The 19,005-nt window shown below is 51.1% G+C and overlaps 1 protein-coding gene across 3 annotated transcripts in view; it reads left to right on the top strand.

The window, feature by feature from the left end:
• Positions 1-19,005, top strand: part of PXYLP1 (2-phosphoxylose phosphatase 1) — a 76,760-nt gene that overhangs the window by 42,606 nt on the left and 15,149 nt on the right. For all 3 annotated transcript variants that reach the window (XM_004419303.3, XM_014789166.2, XM_087430470.1), the window contains 2 exons: positions 15,201-15,359; positions 16,160-16,286. In XM_004419303.3, coding sequence (XP_004419360.1) covers positions 15,201-15,359; positions 16,160-16,286 — 286 coding nt within the window. The remainder of the gene's footprint in view (positions 1-15,200; positions 15,360-16,159; positions 16,287-19,005) is intronic.

Here is a 19,005-nt window from a genome sequence, read left to right as displayed (position 1 = left end):
ATGGTTAATGAACCATAAAATAGGAATCCTTTCCAAAAACTGAGTTAGGACTCTCAGTAGTTTGTTTATAACTTTTCATTAAAAATTTTCCATCCTTTGGTTGGAGAGGTAGGAGGTTACAACCAACCTTGATTTTTATTCTGAGAAGCTGACAGGTTCTGAGCTGTGAGTGTGGGTTACTTGTGTTTGCTGCGTTTCTGTTGCATGAGGTGGTTTTCACGTCGCTGAATTGGCCTGTGTGTTTTGCTTATATAACTCTTCTGAAAGTACCTTCTGTTTGAGGAGGGCCAATTTTCAGCCATACTTTTTTTAAGGAAAATTTTGCAGGATAAATTAGCCTGCCTGGGTCTGAGCTCTTCATTCTCGGATACGTCGGAGTTCGGAAAAACATTAAGATATGGACGTTCTTACTGCTCTTCTACTTCTAGGTAAACTGTAACTTTGCAATTCACCCATTTCTGTGGAAATAGTGTTTAATTGCCTTATTTGTTTAATTGCTTTATTGGTTGCTAATTATTGTGGTGTAAGAAACTGCGCTAATCCATAAGACAAAGGTACACACTTAAGTAACACTTATAATTGGTCCTTACCCTAAAATATATAGGCTTTCTTCACCATTTCTTTTGACTAATTTTTGAATACCAAATTAGCAATATAATTATTTTAGGTAATTATTTGAGGCAATCAAATATAACTTGTTTTCTCATGCTTTAAGTGAACAATGTAGTTTTATTTGTTTTATAAAATGATTATATATTTTATTTTGTGTGTTGGTAGTTTTCTTTTTCTGATATTTTGAATATGAGGAAGTTGTGACCTAGGTTACAATTAGAAAATCAGGCTGTTTAAATAAGCATTTCTTCCTCTTGGTACAGAAAGTGGGTACGTGAACCCACATATATTTATTAAATATGTGGGTGTTTTTACATGTGAGCATATGTGTTAGGCATTTTTCTACACTGTTGGGGTGGAAGTGGTAGGGAAAGGATACACAAAAGATTACAATACAGTTCCTAGGTTCTCAAATTATGTTTATTTTAAATGGTACTAGTGACTTGCTATATGCTAATAGCCTTTAAAGAAAATCATTCATTTTGTGGTTTCAAGTCCTTGGTGTTTTTGAGTTTGGGAATAGGGACATTCTGAAATCCTTGACATTCGAATAGTAGAAGAGAACAAGTGAGGCATAAATATCTTTAGTTATTCCAGTTAAAATGCGTACAAGTGGAAAAATAACTTCTCAAATTGAAGGATTCCTTTAGTGCAACAGGGAAAGACCGTGGGCTGTGAGGACCTGTGAATGGTTAGTTACGGTTCTGCTTCTTCTGCTCATTTGTGATCTTCCATTTTCCTGCCTCAACCCAGCCTTTCCTTCATGCTTATTTTATGCTCATTTCACTGTGTTCCAACTGGCATTCCCAAAATGGCAGGGTGACAGGAGCGCAGGCTTTGGAGTCACTGCCTTGGATTTGAGTGCCACCCTGCCGCTTAGCAGAGTGTGCCCTTGGGCAAGGTCGACCTCTCGGAGCCTCTATATCTTCTTCTGTAAAATGGAGTTACTTGTTGCTTCTTTGCAACACTGGTGTGAGAACGGAGACCTTGTGGGAAGACCCTTGGCTCAGGGAAGCATAGGCAACACAAGCCTTTTAAGCAACAGTACAGACTCCTGTCACAATGCACCGTCCTCAGAGTCCAGGGCTCTTGGTGTCCTAAAGGCTGCCGCATCTTATGTGACTTCAGCCACTTGTTGAGAGAGCTTTTCAAATATATCATACGTTTATTTTTCTTTGCTCAGAGTTCATTGGCCATGATACAGGTCAGTCTACACTGGGCACATGGCACCCATATCTGGGGGGTCGCCTTCTTGGGCAAGGCCCTGATTGACCAGAGCGGCTTCTGAGGGAAATGTCTAAGGTGGACTGGAAATGCAGATCCCCAGGTGGAAGAGGGGAGGGTTAACCTTGCGGAAGTGAAAGCCAGGGTTGTCTTCAGTATCTGAAGAGCCTTCTCTGCAAGAGGAGTTGGACCTGCTCTGTGTGGCCCAGGTGACCGTGGAGACTGTTTCAGTTAGGCATAAGGTAGAGCTTGCTACAAGTCAGCATCATGCAGAGGCAGAATGGGTGGTGTGCAGACTCGGGAGCATCTCACTCTATGAAGAGTAGAATAGTAGGCAGGTCATTGGACCTGATCCCATTTAAAGTCTCTTCAGACCCCCAAGTTTTATGATTTTGTCTTTCCTTGTTGAGTCAGTGTCATGAGTATGCACAACTTTGTCCTTCTGATCTCTCAAGGGCCACAGGAGCTCTCTGTGTAGGGGAGGAGAATCACAGGCAGACACTAGGAACACAGTGTGCAGTATGCTGTGACAGGTAGGAGGTGGCAGCACCTAAGGTAAGGTGGGAAAGAAAGTGGACCCTGGAGCCGGGCTGCCTGGATTGAGTCTCTGTGCTGCCACTTCCCAGCTGTATGACCTCAGTCATGTTATTGACCCTCTCCATGCCTTGGTTTCTCGTCTATAAGATGCGGATAATGAGAGTTCCTATTTCATGGGGTTAGTAAAGGATTAAGTGAGCTGATATTTATACAACACCTAGAATAGGTGTAATCTGATTACTACTAGTAGTAATCATTATATGTATGTTTGCTAGAAAAAGTGAATTAGAGATAATTTATGGCAGGGTAATATGGGAGGATAGAGGACAAGAAGCTAATCCAGGCTGGGAAGTCAGGGAAGATTCCCAGAGGAGGTGACATCCGAGGTTCATCCGTGAGAGATGAGTAGGAGTTGGCCAAGGAGGAAACTGGGAAGGGCCTTCCTGGCACATGGAGGTGGATGTGCAAAGGCAGAGCAAGAGAGAGGCAGGACGAGGTTAGTCGCCTGTATGTAGCTGTGAAGTTGGACAAAGGCTGGGGCCACCTCCATCACCACATTATATCCTGAAGGTGTGGGGAGCACTGAAGCAGGAAAGACACCATCAGATTTGTGTCTTGGAAAGAACACAGTCCGGTACAGTGGTCGCCAAAGTGTGGTCTCCTGAGCACCTTGTTAAAGGGAGCTTGTTGAAATGCATATTCCAAAAAAAGAGAGCACATTTTATGCCCCTCCCCACAGAACCAGAATCTTAGTGAGAGTGGGACCCAGAAATCTGCATTTTTAAACAAGCTCTCTCGGTGAGTCTAATGTACACAAAATTTGGGCACTACCTATTCAGAAGCTGATGGGAGGGTGATAGTGGGAGGCAGCTCAAGGCCTGTTTTGCTCCTCCATTAAAAGGCTGAGAGTGGCTCCAATGAAGGTATTGGCCCTGAAAGGAAGAAGCAAAGCCAGAGGTGTCAGAGTGATGCTGTGGACCCACAGCTATTTGGAGGGTGTGGTGGGACCAGAGTGATGAGAGAAGGGGAGGACACCACCGTGACACGTAGGAGCTGGCTCGGGTAGTTCAGTAGATGCTTGCTTCATTCATCTGTTCATGCATTCCTTTACATGAACATTTCATCTCCATCTGGGATACGTGTGCTGAAGCCTGAAGGAGATGCCCAGAACATAGACTGAAAGATCAACCATGTGGGGCTGATGGCTCCCTGGGTCTGGACGACGAGGCCCAGGGAGAGTGCTGAGAGCAAGAGGAGAAGAGGATGAGGACGAGGCAAACAGACAAGCTGGGGGCAGAGCAAGGGGGGACTTGGCGGAGTCGCTGAGGTGCACAGGGGTCATTGGGGGTACCCAAGGCCCAGTGGGTGCAGTGGCCTGCGGGAGGGTGATTTCAGGGGCTGAGCCTGAGGGAAACCCTATCCAAAGCCGCTGTTTGGGGACTTTGTGTTCACTGTTTGAGAAGCCCTGGCTTGGGAAGACCACCTCTCCCGGCAGTGTGGGGAAGTGGCTCCAGACCGACAGCCTGTGGATGTGTTTAGTTTGGCCCAACCAGTGTTTTCATATTTTTAAATTTATTTACCAGTGTTTTAAAACTAGGCAATTTCACATAAACTACCTGCCCCTCTTTTAAAAGCCAGACTGTCCAGCAAGCCGAGGCCCATTTGCGGGGACAGTGCCTTGCAGGGACAGTTAGCTGGAGCAAGCAGGTGGGTAGGGGCTGCCCCCTGAGGGGGAGTGTGAGCTCTCCCTTTCTCCTCAGTCCCCATCTGCCAAGGAGCAGTCAGCTCCAGAGTTGTGCTGGTAGAGGGAAAAGAAGACAAGGCAGAGAAGAAATCTGGGCGGACAGAGGAGCCTGGGTGGACAGGGGGACCTGGGCGGACAGGGGGAGCCTGGGCGGACAGGGGGACCTGGGCGGACAGGGGGACCTGGGCGGACAGGGGGAGCCTGGGCGGACAGGGGGACCTGGGCGGACAGGGGGAGCCTGGGCGGACAGGGGGACCTGGGCGGACAGGGGGAGCCTGGGCGGACAGGGGGAGCCTGGGCGGACAGGGGAGCCTGGGCGGACAGGGGAGCCTGGGCGAACAGGGGAACCTGGGCGGACAGGGGAGGCCTGGGCGGACAGGGGGTCCTGGGCGGACAGAGGAGCCTGGGCGGACAGGGGGTCCTGGGCGGACAGAGGAGCCTGGGCGGACAGGGGAAGGAGGTCGTGAAGGAGACAGAGCAGCAGCGGAGAGGTGGGGCCCCAAAGCCAAGGGAGGCAGGTGACCCGCCCCAAGCTCTAAGGTGGGCAGCTGAGGAGCCCCAGCTTAGCCAGCTGTGTGTGTGTGTGTGTGTGTGTATGTGTGTGGTGTGTGAGTATGTGTGTGGTGTGTGTGTGTAGTGAGTGTGCATGGTGTGTATGTGAGTGTGTGGTGTGTGTGAGTGGTGTGTGGTGAGTGCAAGGTGTGTACCTGAGTGTGTGGTGTGTGTGTGATGTGTGTGAGTGGTGTATATGAGTGTGGTGTGTGTGTGTCCAGTAGTTCCCCTGGCACTTTTCTTCCCTGCAGAGCCCTCAGCCTCCTGTAGCCTTCAGCCCCCGTATCCTCTCCCTTCTGCTTCTTTGGGTCTGTGGTCTGCTGGGAAGGAGATGACTAGCCCATGCTTGGTAGAATAGTGTAGAAATTAAAGGAAGATTGCCTCTGAGTAGGAGAGCGAGGAGCCCCTGGAAGGTGCCTGGGTGTTGTGACACTCGACTCTGCCGTTCAGACTCTGGCTTCCTCAGCCTCGGCCGCTCTTTGAGGATGGCTGTTAGCATGTGCAGCTCGACTCTCTGTGGCCCCCCTGAAGGTCCATGCATGTGGTGGCAGGGATTTTGCTGAGGCACAGATTCGGAGCTCCTGCTGAGCAGGCCTGGTACTGCCCTGGGGGGCGGGGGTGGGGGGCGGCTCTGTCATTCTCTCCTCTTCATTTCCAGCTACCGCGTAGAGTTAAATATCTGTAGGTAAAAAAAAATTTGTAGATAAGTGGCAAAATTAAGTCTGAAAGTGAGCTTTCATCACGACATCTTAAGCTTCTGTTGTAGTCATGTTGGAGGGGGCGACAGTATCACGTAGCAGGCCCTTCCCTGAGCTCAAAATGGGCACAGTTATGTCTGTGGGTCATTTCCAGTTTTCTTCCACGATGAGGACATTGTTCTTTCTCTCTCCTCCCTCATTCCTCCTCTCCCCTCCCTCCCTCTCTCTTCCTTCTTTCCTCCCCTCCTTCCTTCCTTCTTTCCTTCCTTCCTTTTTAGCTTCTGATCTTACAGAAGTTCCCCTAACAATAGACGAGCAGATAGCAATGTACATTCACAATGTTTGTTGCAGCCTGGCTTACAATAGAATTGGGAAGGCCACCACAGTGTCCAACAGTACACACTCCTGCATCCGTTAGACCCTGATTACAGAGACCTGTCTGTGTTGACCTGGAGGTTGTCCTTCATATATTAACTAAAAGGACATAGGGTACTCTTATATGGGGATACTTGTGTGTGTGTCGACTCTGCAGTATTGATAAGAAGGGGACTCTCCCATTTTAGAGGAGGGGAAACTATCAGGGTTAGTTAGTAAACCTAGAAAGTGGCAGTGAAAGTAGGCAGTGAATTCAGGAGAGTGTCTGCAGGTGCCACAACTGTGTGAGGAGCAAGACGAGAGGAGAGAAAGCGGCAGGATGACTGTGTTGGAGTAACCACTGAATGGAGGTGAGCCTGGGCACGGTGGGTGTAGCCCAGGTGGAGTCTGCTGCCAACTCTGCTGACCAACGCCCTGTTGTCTTGGCAACAGGGCTCCTGCCCTAAGTTGATGACATTAAAAAAAAACGAGAAAGTCCACCTTGAAGTGAAGTAAGTGGTAATCAGTGCGGAGCCCTGTGATGTGAAGGCAGCCCCGCCCCCACTGTGGGGGAAGGGGATGGAGGGGGCAGTTTGTGCAGCTGCTCGGGACTGAGGGCTGGAGGGCAGCATCTGACCCTGAATAAGAGGGTGAAGTCAGGTGTGCACACAGAGAGCTCTGGGACCCTCTCACTGTCCTCCCGCCAGTGTGGCCACGGTGCGCTGTGCCTCGCTGGGACCCAGCAGAGCCAGGCTGCCCCCAGTGGGAGGGACAGGGAGTGGGCCATCACATGTGGCCCTCTCTTTGATGTATCTGGCTCAGGCTCCAGCAACACCTCTTACCTCCCTCCCTGTTTAACTGTGTCCTCTGAGGGGCTGGACCCCACTGGCCAGGGGTCTGCCTCTAGGGAACCTGGAACCCAGCCAGAGCTCTGCCTCTCCCCAGCCAGGTACCTACCAGAGGATGGGATGGCCGGTCTTCACAAGGTCCAGCTACCTGAGGGTGCAGGCCCGTCCCTCAGCCGCATTGTCTCTTTCACTGAGGTGGCCTCCCCAAAGCTCTCCTGCCCACCTGGCTGGCTCTTCCTTTTCACCCTTTCCACAGAAGGCAGACGACTGGCCGCCTTCCTGGGCAGTTGGTTTGGTGGCCTCAATGGGGTGTAGATCTTTGAGACACAGAAAACTTATTCGTTCCTCTTGGGGGAGGGGGAAAAATGTCCTTGAGCCATGGTGACTCTGTCACCATTCCCACCAGAGCAGGGACAGAAGCACAGGTTTAGCCTCCTGCAGGACATCCAGCCACATATATACACTAAAATGTCCACTGTGGGTTTCTCTGGGTGGTAAGATTATGGGTGATTTTCACTTCTTTTTATACCTTAGTGTTGAATGGCTATTTTAGGATGAACACATGTTTATATGAATTGTAAAGATTCCTTTTCATTTTGAAAAAAGAAAAATCTTGAGGGTGTTGAAATTGGAAACCTGTTTCCAGGTATATGAGTTCTTAGCCTGAGTCCACGGATGTCTGCATTGTCTCATGTGGTTTCTGGGGTCCTGTGAACCCCCGGAAACCAAATTCAAAGCTTCTGTATGCAGTCCTTTTTTAGGGGTGAGGATCAGTAGCTTTTGTCAGATTCTCAGAGGTGAGGCAGGGGGCACCCAGGCCCTGCGATGGTTAAGGATGGCTGAGGTTCTTTTCATAGTTCTTTTGGGGGCCTGACCTGGACGTCTCTCTGATTTCTAGTTTCTGTCATGATTCGGGGTCCTTGGTGCTTGCATCATCTAATCCAAAGGGCCCTGTTAGGTCGAGGCCAGTTATCAGTGGCCCCTGAGGAGTGTGAGGTTTCCTGGCCCCTCTGGGAGGCCGCAGCTGGGCTCAAGCTCAGGCCACAGTGGGACCCCTGCCCCTGCGCTCTGGCAGTCCAGTGGGCTTAGGTCTCAGTGGCAGATGTCAGAGGGAGGGTCGGGCAGGGAGGAGATAAGAGCTTGGGAGCAGCCTGGGGCAGGAGCTGAGCCCCCAGCCCTGTGAGTCACCCCTGCTGTGGTTCACTGGCTCCCTAAATAGGACGAGGCTGATCACTGGCACCAAAAGCACCTACTGGATTTTACCTCACAGTGATTCACTTGAGGCAACAAGGATGAGGAGTGAAGAATGGTTAAAGATGAGGATAACAGGAAGGGTTGGTGTTGTGTTGTGGCCCAAAGTGGATGGATCAGAAAGGGAACTGTGGATTCAGCTGTGTGATCAGTCTTGTCTATGTAGAACCAAGTCTCTCAAAGTGTACAAATGGGAACTTGATTTTTCACATTACAACTGTAAACCTGACTTCTACCCCGCCTTTAAAAGCAAATGACCAGAGGCAAATAACAAAACTGTGGGCTCTGGTGTTGTGGTTCTGGTTTATATTTGAGAATTGCGCACAGACATTTTTATATTCAATGCAGGGTTGAGGCAGAATGGGCATTTAAGACAACTTAGTGGATTGAGGAGCACTCAGGGAATTGCGGGAATTGCCTGTAAGAGCAAATCATTATTCTTTGGCAGGCCAGTGAAAGAGACTTCGAGAGCCTTTTGGATGTCGGGAGGAAGAATTGGGAGAAATCAGATGACAGGACTAGGATTAGTTTGTGAGCAGCCACCATCGTGGATAAGCTGAATCTATGTAAGGGAGTCAGTAAAGCTGCTAAATTTGGGGTGGTCGAGAGGGGAGGGGCGACTGGGTCATTGAGCTGTGAAAGGCGTGGGCACAGGGTCAACATCCCTTGCTGATCCCCAGGTGAAGGGAGCACTTTTTAAGAGCCTGTAAGGAATAAGAAGAATCACCTCAAGGGGAAGTACCACTTCCTGATCCCTTTAACATTCCAGGCACTTCATGGTCTGTCACAGGTGATGTCTAAGTCACCCTCACCACCGCCCTGTTACAAGTATCATCATCTTCATTTTACAGATGAAGGAAATGAGCCATAGCAAGGCAGGAATACCTGCCCAAGGTCACGCAGCTAGGAAGTAACAGAGCCAGGACTTGAAGCCTGGTCTTTGTGACTCTGTGGCCCCCAGCCCCATGCCACCTCCTTGCCTTCAGAACCATGGACAACCGTGGCAGCAGAGGTGACTGAGGACAGACTTTAGTGGCACAGGAAAAGAGGAGTCCTAAGGAAGAGCTGACTATAGCCCTAGGGAGGTGACCAGCCCAGGGCTGAGGTCCCGACAAGGGTGAGGCAGGCTCTGCAGCTCGGAGGGTAAAAAGCAGATGGTGGGCCACACCTTTGCTGGCGCATTCAGTGCTGTGACCTGTGAGCGGCAGAGCCCAGAGTAGTGGAGGCAGAGCTGAGCCAACACTTGAGCTCCTTCATGCCCATCTGCACTGGGATACCTGTGGATCCCGGACACCTAACTTGAATCTCCTGGGATGTCAGTGTAATCAGAGGAAGAGCTGACAACTAAAAACGCATGTGCAGGTACAGCGAGAGGCAGCCCAGAGCCGAGGGCAGGGACGACAGGAGGCGGGGGTGCAGAGGCCGCCTGACTCCCTGTGAAAGTGACTCTTTCACGTGGGGAAGCCTCTCTTTCCTGGAAAGGGCCTTTATTGGCATGATTGGCTAGTGTCAGGTTCCCGTCCCTGGAGCAGTCAGCTTGACGTGGACAGGGTCCTGGAGGTGCAGCATGACAACCCCCACTACGCCACATGGGGTTGGCGTGGAGAGGAGCCACTCCACAGGAGGAAAGGACGGGCAGTGATCTGACCCAGGATGGGGCCCCCACAGTGTTCTATCAAAGTCGATCCTTAGGCACCTGTAAAGGGCTTGCATACAGCAGGTTCTTAAGGCTGGAGATGGTGGAAGGAGGCCAGTATGCATTTTGTTTTAGATTTTTGTCCTCTGCCCTGGGATGGAGCCCCGATATGGGGAGATGAGCTAGAGAGCATGGACATTGGATTAGTGCCCTGGGGGGAAAGGCATTGGCCTGTCTTTGTGCAGGTCAAAGTGACTCTCAGGTCATGGGCTGGCTGCAGACACCTGGCTGTAACATCACCTCCTGACTCTGGATCACCGAGTTTGTGGAAGTAACTAGGGTGGCCCGAGGCCCAAGGCCATACAGGGGCTTGTGGCCTAGGAGCCTGTGCTGATAAGTTATGCTCTGACCCTGACCTGGGCCCTTTCTCTGCTCTGTTCCATGGGGACCATCAGTAGAATAAACAAAAACTAAAGGAAGCAAATCGTCGAAACCTCTCCCTGCAGACATGTTCAGTATTGGCTCCTGGGCCAAGTCTTGGTGATAGGGCGTATTTTGCCCGAAGCTGTTATTGACCCCTCTTGTGGTGACTTCCCAGTATCTCCTTTATATCCAAGTCTTTACTACACCATTCCTGCACCTGCACCCCCAAACCAACGACCAGGGTGTGCAGAGGCCAGTTCCCCCTTAAGGCCCATATGCTTTCTGCTCCCCTTTTCTTCTTTAATATCTCACAACCCTCCTCAACAGGATTGTAAGCTCCAGGAGGCAGAGACCTTCTCTTATTCTCTGCAGAGTTCCCAGCAGATGCTCAATCAGTGTTGGATGGCTGGATGCAAGATGCATCAATACCAGAACTGGGAGGTTAGCAGGCCTGGCTTACAGGCTGCGGAACCCTGGGCGAGTCCCTTGCCAAGCCTCTGCCTGAGCTCCATTGCCTGGCTGGTGGCTGCTCTTCCCAGGGTGAGGTCCAAAGCCTGAAGAAGCGGTGCGGGCCAGTTTGGCTTGTATCCTAGTCACAGCTACAGGAACGTTTGCTAATAACTTACATGGAGTCATCCTCTGTGCCTTGGGGAGGGTAGGGTGGGGAGATGGGAGGGGCCTACGTGGAACAATGCCTGATTGTTACTCGTGATTCTAAGAAGTTTGCTAGTTGCTTTTACCAGTGAGGGGGCCCAAGGAACTTCCTTAGAGGTAATGTTCTCAGCCTCTTCTTTGACATTGAGATCCAACTTTATAAAGGAGGTTATAGATGTGCCGACAGGATGGAAGTGATTGCAGATGAGATGTGCAGGTAAAGCAGCCATGCATGAGAGAGACTCGTGTCCACAGGAGGCGTATGGAAATCTCCTCTGCTTGGAAATCACACCTCGGGGAAATTGCTTGCTGGTTGGGACCAGGAAATTGCTTGCTGGTTGGGACCGGTTAATTATCAGTAAAAGAGATCTCCTATTTTGTTATTCATGTGGGCCATGGTGGTACAGTAGCCCCAGGGCACTCACCTAGATTCGTGGGGTTTTTACACCTACACAATGAAGCTGCTTATCCTTCCATCTGTTTGCCTGCCCACTGTCCCTTCTGATGCCCACACAGTCCCTTTTCGTTGCCTGGTGACATCTGAACTGCTGTCATCTGCTTGGGGTCAGCGGATTTTCAGTTGTCCCACAGGGCAGCTGGAGGAGCTGGGGACATGGGTGAGGCCTGCCAGGAGAAGCACTGGAGCCCCAGGCCCTGTATTTCGAGTCTGCCCCCCAGCCCCCGAGTCTGCCCCTCAGCCCCCTTTGTCCAAGTGAACCAGGCAAGCCCGGGAGAGCTGATGTGGCAAGTCATGCAGGACAGAGGCAGCCTCCAGCCTGGGGTCTCAGGCTCCTTCGCAGCTGACCTCTCCCAGGGCTCCCTGCATGTCAGCCCTGGTGGAGCTGCCTGGATCAGGCCTCAAAGGGTATCTTGAGCCTGCTTGCTGCCTCTTGCCTGCTGTTTGCCCATGCTACACTGCCCTCTCTCATCCTCCTCTCCTCTTCCCCACGTAGCCAGCTTCACTTCAGCCTTTCAGGCCCAGCCTGGGTGTCTTCTTCAGGAAGCCTGCTTGGATGATCCTCACCTCCCAGGCTGGTCAGAAAACCCTCTCCCTTAGTGCTCCCATGGTGAGGATTCAGTGAGATATTTCATCAAAAGCATGGAGCACAGTGCCTGGCTCAGAGCAGACCTTGTTCAACGAGCATTTATGGAGGGCCCGCCCTATGCTGGGGGGCGGGGGAGTATAAACAGGAACGAGACATCGTCCCGGCCCTCCAGATGTTTGGGGTGGTGGGTTGACAAATTGTGGGCACCCCTGCTTACATATACTGCAGTGTGAGCCAGGATGGCATCGAGAACCAGATGGGCTCATAGAAGAGGGATGTTGAAACTGGGGATTCAGGGTGGGCTTCCTGGAGGGGTGACCCTTGGGATCAGTTATGCAGTTGGCCAGATTTGGAGAACAGAGATGGGGTGCGGGTAGAGTTGCCAGCAAAGGGAGGAGCATGGGTGAGAAACATCCGGGGAGTAGGGGTGGCTCTAAGAGTTCAGGACAATGAGAACCAAGTCAAGGGCAGGGATGCTGGGAGATGGAGCGGTGGGGGAGGTCTCAGCCACGGCTTCTGTGCATCAGAACCTCCCCTGAATGTCGTCTCTGGGGGCCCCCTCGAAGGGCCCCATGTCAACTGACCCTGCGTCCTGTTGACTCAGGAGGGTGTGAACAGCACAGGGTAATCTCAACAGCTGTGGGCGAGGCCGACAGGCCCAGATGCCAGAGGAAGCAGCAATAAATCTTTCTGGATGGAAGGTCCCTGATTATCACCCAGTCTTTATCTGTGGCTTTCAAACCACTGCTTCCTTGGGTCATAGGTGGGTCATTTGGACCCAACTACCAGTTCCTGTCTTAGTCCACTGGGCTGCTTAACAAAAATACCATAAACTGGGTGGCTTATAAACAACAGAAATTGATTTCTTTCAGTTCTGGAGGATGGGAAGTCCAAGATCAAAGCACCAGCAGATTCAGTGTCTGGTGAAGACCCTCTTCTTAGGCATCTTTTTGCTGTAACCTCAGATGATGGAAATGGGGAGGGGGCTCTTTGGGGTCTCTTTTATAAGAGCACTAATTCCATTCGTTAGGGCTCTACCTACATGACCTAATCACCTCCTAGAGGCCCCACCTCCAAATGCCATCACTTTGGGGGTTAGGGTTTCAACATGTGAATTCTGAGGGGACACAGACGTTCAGTCTATAGCAGTTCCCAAGTGGCAGCCCCACTTACTTCCCTTACTCCCTGTGCTTACAGATAAACCAGCAAACCCATGCCCCTTGGTCCCTGTGTCACTCATGTTATCATGTCTCCTTAGCTTCACTTGTCCCTGGCCCAGCCTCAAAGGGAGTGTGCCCACAGGCATGGCCAAGGGGCCAGAATCTGGTACCATTTCACAGAAGAGCAGAGTCAAGGACTGAGGGGTGCTGCATAGCCAGAAGAGTGGGGTCATTAAGATGCTGCTTTAGGACACCTACTTTTCCTCATTCCCTTACTCCGGCACAAATCCCCCGTAGTAAATTACCTCTGACACCTGAGCTGTGTGTTAGCAGTTCTGGCCCCTTCCAGCTGCTAGGAAGAAAGTGCTCGAGGACCAACCAAAGGGCTAATTTTGAGTTGGTGAAGGGCCAACTCTGTAGCTCTGTGATTGTTGTTTTAACACAACTAACACGAGTAATGAATGAAAATATTCTAGTAGTAAAAAAAAAAGTGCATCTAGGCATTATAGAAAGATACATATATTTTTATACATACAGGATATATGTAACATACGCTTACTGTACATATGTATATACGTGTGTGTGTATAAAACAACAGACATTTATAGAAAAACAAAAGTAAAAATAATGTCTTCACCCCATCCCACTCATTGCCCAGAAGACACCACTGCTGTGTTGTGATGGATGTCCTTGTATTTACATGATAAACAAATGCCTGTATATTCATACATTTATCGTTTGTTTTTTCTTTCCACAAAGAGGATTATATAAACATCCAGTGACTTGGTTTATTCACTTCACTTCATTTATCTTTGATTCTTTTCCATTCTTTTTAACTGTGGCAGAATATTCCACAGTATGGATGTACCATTCTGTTCTGCTAATGATGGATATTTAGGTTGTTTTCCTTTTTTGTTATTACAAACAGCACTGCAGTGAATCTCTTTGGCCATTCATCTTTGTGGTTTGAATTGATATCTTTGTCGAATAGGTTCCAAGATGCAGAATAATGAGATCAGGGATAAAGCACATATAAGATTTTGGGGGCTACTGCCAAATACTCCTTCCAAAAGGTCATTCCAGTTCCCACTCTCTCCTCAGTGTGTGGAAGTGTAGGTTTCACACTTTTGCTGGGACTGATATTATTATTAAAACATGATTTTCCAGTCTGATGGGGGGAATCATATGCTATTGTTGTTTTATTTTGTGTTTCAGCTATTATTGTGTAGGGGGTTCCAGAAAATCTTCGATGCTACAAAGAGGTTTCCCATACATGGAAAGATTGGGGACCACTGACCCAGAAGATAGACTTACATCTGCTTATAAATAATTGATAAAGTGTATTAACCAGGACTCATTTGGTTGAAAGTAACTGAAATCCAACTGAAACTAGCTTACGCAAGAAAAGGACTTTCTCAATTTACATAACTGGGACACCTAAGGGAGGTTCTGGCTTCAGCCACAGCTGGACCCAGGGCCTCAAAAGATGGATGTCCTCAAGTCTTTCTTTCTCTCTTTCTCTGATTAACTCTCTTCATTTGTTGGTCTGGCTTGTCTCTACTTAGCATCTTTCTCTTCCACTGCGGACAGAGGGTGACCATGGAGGGACAGATGGCTGGGGCAGCCCCAAGTTTCCATTCTTAGAGATCAGCATACAGAATTCTAGTGTCTGTACAGCTCCTCTCTCCAGTCATTTGTCCACCCCCAGCCAGGGGACAGGGACGTTGTGATTGACGGTGGTTCAATCAGAACCACATGGGGAGGGGAATGAGTGGTTCACCAACAGAAAGAGGGGGGCCAGATGGACAGACATAGCAGACTGCAGGGCCCACATGTGACATCCTGGAGACTGTTGGGGAGAAGCTGCCTGGAGGCAGAGGGGTGAGCTGGAGATGGGGTTCCATCCACCACCTACCCCTTGGGCAGCTGCCTCAGCCTCACTGTGGGTCCATGGCTTTCTCTGTAAAGTGGCCTCATGAGGATTAATGAGTCATGCCTGTGGTTGGGCTCCGGGGGCCACAAAGTGTGAAGCAGATGATATCAAATGAGACATGTCAGACACCATATCTCACACTTGGTAGGTGCTCAGTAGGTGGTGGTTTTCTTCCTTAGTATTTATTAGAATTCGGAGGCTTTTAGGAACAAGGTGATCAGGTTGCATGGTGTTGGTGTGTACATTCTTCCCCACGGTGAGCGAGACCCCTTTCTCTGGGGTGGCCTGCCCAGTGTTGCATGATAATTGTTGGTGAGGAGAGGGCGATGGCGTCGAGAAAGAGACGGGGCCCGGTGGGGCTCAGGAAACAGTTCTTGAATGGGAAGCTGACTTCTTGCTACACTCAAGTCCACCCTGATTCTGAGGGATAGAGTAGCTAGTCAAAGTGGAAACCCAGCTGCACACTGGGCCCCTCCAGCTGGTTCCCCATGGCTACATGTGTCGTGACCTGCTCTGCTTCCCTGGCAGTCCACCTGATCCCGGTGTCAACAGCTAAGAATGGAGTGAGCAGCAAGAGTCGAAAGAGAATCCTGCCCGACCCGGTGACGGAGCCCCCGGTGACGGACCCCATCTACGAAGCTCGTCTGTACTGCAACATTCCTAGCGTGGCTGAGCGCAGCATGGAAGGTAGGCCTGGCTGCGTTGCCTGACTTGGTACCCAGACGCATCCGCTCTGGGGCTTGGTTCTTCAAGCAGCACCGCACGGTGGCGAGGAGCTGGGCGGCCAGGGCTCCAGCCCTGCAGTTGCCACTAGGCCGTGCCCTTGGGTGAGTTCCCGAGCCAGCTCCTCACTGTGAAATGGAAGTGACTAGCATCACCTACTCCCTGGGCTCGGGGGATTAAGTGCCTGCGGGGAGCAGCACACGGCTCGTGAGAAGCCCTCCACCAGTGTTTGCCGTTATCGTGATTTTTAGTGAGACATCAGCGAGATGGACAGGTGGCCCTGGCAGGCCCTAGGGCATCACCCCAGCCATCCCCTTTTCCGGGCCAGCTCTCTCGGGACTTAGGACGTCCACAGGATGCCCTGCTGGCGTCTTGCAGTGACGGTGTGGGAAAAGAGGATTTCTGCGTTGAGTATTGCTTTTTTGAAAGAGAGTGATGAGAGAGAATGATGCTGAATATTTATCTGTTTGTCTCTGCCTTGTTTCCTGAGAGCTCGGAAGCGGAAGTCACTGTTTCCAGCATTTCTGTGGGCCTCCCCTAGTCTGTGGATGGGAGTGAGGCCACATGAATAGTCTTGCTCCCATTTCACTAAGCTCCAGCCCCCAGAGCCTCTCATGGTCCCCTGCGCTGCCTTGTGAGGCTGTTCAAGGGCCCCCCACCCAGCACGGCAGCCATCCACCGTGGTCAGCCCTCCCCACTTCTGCGCAGTGAGAAGGGTTGACACTTCCCGAGTGATGACCAGACGGTGTGCTTCTCTCTCGCAGGTCATGCTCCGCATCATTTTAAGCTGGTCTCGGTGCATGTGTTCATTCGACATGGGGACAGGTACCCGCTGTATGTCATTCCCAAAACGAAGCGACCAGAAATTGACTGCACTCTGGTGGCTAACAGGTAAATTGCACTTCTTCTAAAAGTCATTTTCAAGAATCTGTATCTCTGTCCAGATCAAGATGCTGACTGGAGAATCAGTGGATGGGGGAGTGAACTGCACTGGCTGAGTGAGTACTGTTTGCCAGGAGTCTGATCTTCAGAACAATCTTGCATGTTAATGCCGTTAATTTCACAGTTGAGACGACAGAGGCCCAGAGAGGTGAGGACACGTGTGTAAGGCCACACAGCAGATAAACTAAGATTTGAGCCCAGGCCCATCTGAGGCTCACTCTCCCACCCTGCTGTCGTTCACTTTGAGAAACAGCTAGGACACAGGGCAGTGAGCACTGGGTTAGGAGTCCTCAGACCCTGGCTTGGCAGTTCCAGTCAGGGCAGCAGGTAAGTCCCTTAGTCTCTCTGAGCCTCAGCCTTCTGTTTCTAAAATGGGGATGACGATGCTGGCCGCACAGGGTTGGGGTGAGGCATAAGTGAGATGACAGAGGGGAATATGCACTATCAGTTGCAAAGCCACATAAACGTAAGATATTACTTCGACCTTTTAATTTTTCACGGGAGTAGAGACAGCCTGCTCTTGGTTGAGAGCCCTTAGGATGAAAAATAATTGAAAAGAGAGTGGAAATGGTGCGTATGGAAATGGCATGGCTCTAAAATTAGAGGCACAGTTAGCAATAAGATGATGGGCCAGGCCTCAGCAGATGTGTCTGTGGGCACATAGCCTCCCGAGCAGAGTTCACTGAATGAGGAGAGGGGACAGAGGGAAGACGTTACTGAGATGGAATGCTTCTGGGTGCCAGCCCGCCCTGGGCAGGGCCAGCCTGCGGGAACCACAGATTGCCTCCCTGCAGCCGGGGCTGTTCTTTCAAAGTGGACTGCAGTGTGAACCCCAGAGTTTCAGGTTAACTCTTTGCATCTCAGCTTTCTCATTGTCCAGTCTTGTGGGGAAGATTAAGCGAACCATTTCATGTAAACATCATGAAATGCTATGTGACTATAGGCCTTCATACACTTTTTCATTTCCTGCTGGAGGTCCCGAAGCTCGTGGCCTGGGTATTTGTGGCTCTTTTCCATGTTTAGCAAGCACGGATGTGGGTCCTAGTGTCTCGTGGGTTGGACAACACCCCGGGCCGAGTCCACCCCTTGTCAGAGTGCCGTGCAGACACTGGCTTTCTTCCCCCAGTCTCTAGCCTTCTGTGCCAGCCTCCCTGCTGGGACCCTCTACCCCTGCCATACTCCCTTCTTGCCAGCCTTGCACCCCTTCAGGCCTTTGTACCTGCCGTCTGGCTTGCTTGGCCCCCATCCTTGCTTGGCCCACTCCTACAGCTGCTCCAAGGCCCCCTGGGATGCTGCCTCCTCTGGGAACCTCTCCTGGTGTGTTAGGATGAGTTCTCCCGCTTGTATCGGGCACTGCCACTGCCCCACTCAAACAAAAGGGGGATGTATGGGAAAGGTGGCAGAACAAAATTGTTAATGGCCTTTGGACTGGCCTTAGGCCTAGGGCAAGGGTGGAGGCCACTTGCTGTGCTGGGAATTTAACCCTTTAGTTTCTGGATCATGGGGATGGGCTGGAGCACCCAGGGTGGCAGGAGGGCACAGGGTCGGGTGCAGGGAGGGCAGCCCGAGGAAGTGGCTTTGCTCCCTCAGGTACAGCAGAGTTTCAGTGTGTTAACAACTGGCACAGTCCTGTCATTGCACACTGGCTTGGACATCTGCCCTTTGAACAGCCTGGGGACAGATGGGCAGCTAGGCCTCTTGAATTGGCCAGACCCAGGGCAGCCTCCAGGTCTTTGTGGACAGGACCATGCCTCAGCCCTGGCAACTCACAGCTTCTGCTCCCCTTTCTCTAGCTGGGCTTCACATTCTCTAAGGTGAATTTGACTGACTCAGCTCAGACCAGGGTTCTGCCCCCAGACCAGTCAGCTGTTGCAGGAAAGTCCCTGGGCACCGCGAGGCCTCTGGGGGCCACCCTGGCTGTTCTCAGAGAAGGGGCCCATTGGGCAGGACCACCTGGCAGCATGCAGGGCCACCTCTGTACACCTTGGTACTTTGCAGCTTGTCCTCCCAGCATCACTGTCTCTGCCCTCCCTGCACCACTGCTCCTCAAGGGCACTGGGTCTTCCTCCTTCCTGAATCACCAGTGCCCAGCCAGAGCCTGGCATAAAGTAGTTGTTGGACTAGGTTGGTTGCAGAATGAATTCAGGACCTCAGTGAGATCACAAGTCATGGTTGCCTATCGTGTATTCCTATCATGTGCCTCGTAGTAAATTGGAGCCTCAGCCGTGGGATCCTCTGAGGCCTTTGTACCCTGTGTGATGTAGGGCAAATCACTTCACCTCTGAGTCTCAGTACTCTGTTCTGGAATGTGGGGATAGTATGTATCTCCCTTGGAACATCCTTGTGAAGTCTAAGGTGGTGGAGTAAAGCACTGAGCCTGGTCCACGCTGAGAGCTTGGTAAGTGGTGATGTGTCATTTGCCGCAGCAGCCTGGAGGTCTTTGGGGGCCCAGCCTCTGTCCTCTCTGAGTGGTCGTGGGCACTAGGCCAGGCCAGGTCCCAGGGCCCTTCTTTCTGTCACAGTGGTGGCAGGATCCTCTGACAGGCCCGTTTCTGGAGCTCCCACCTGAGAGGCACAGTCCCTGGGGACCGGCCGCCGTGGCTGCCTCTGCTCTCGTTTTCCTGGGCCTTGATCCCTTGGCCTAGTTTTATCTTACTGAACATTCTGT

The sequence above is a fragment of the Ceratotherium simum genome, chromosome 5 (genome assembly GCF_057802395.1).
Source record: "Ceratotherium simum simum isolate JZ-2026a chromosome 5, ASM5780239v1, whole genome shotgun sequence".
Taxonomy (NCBI): Eukaryota; Metazoa; Chordata; class Mammalia; order Perissodactyla; family Rhinocerotidae; genus Ceratotherium; species Ceratotherium simum.
This window is presented reverse-complemented; position numbering and strand designations above follow the sequence as displayed.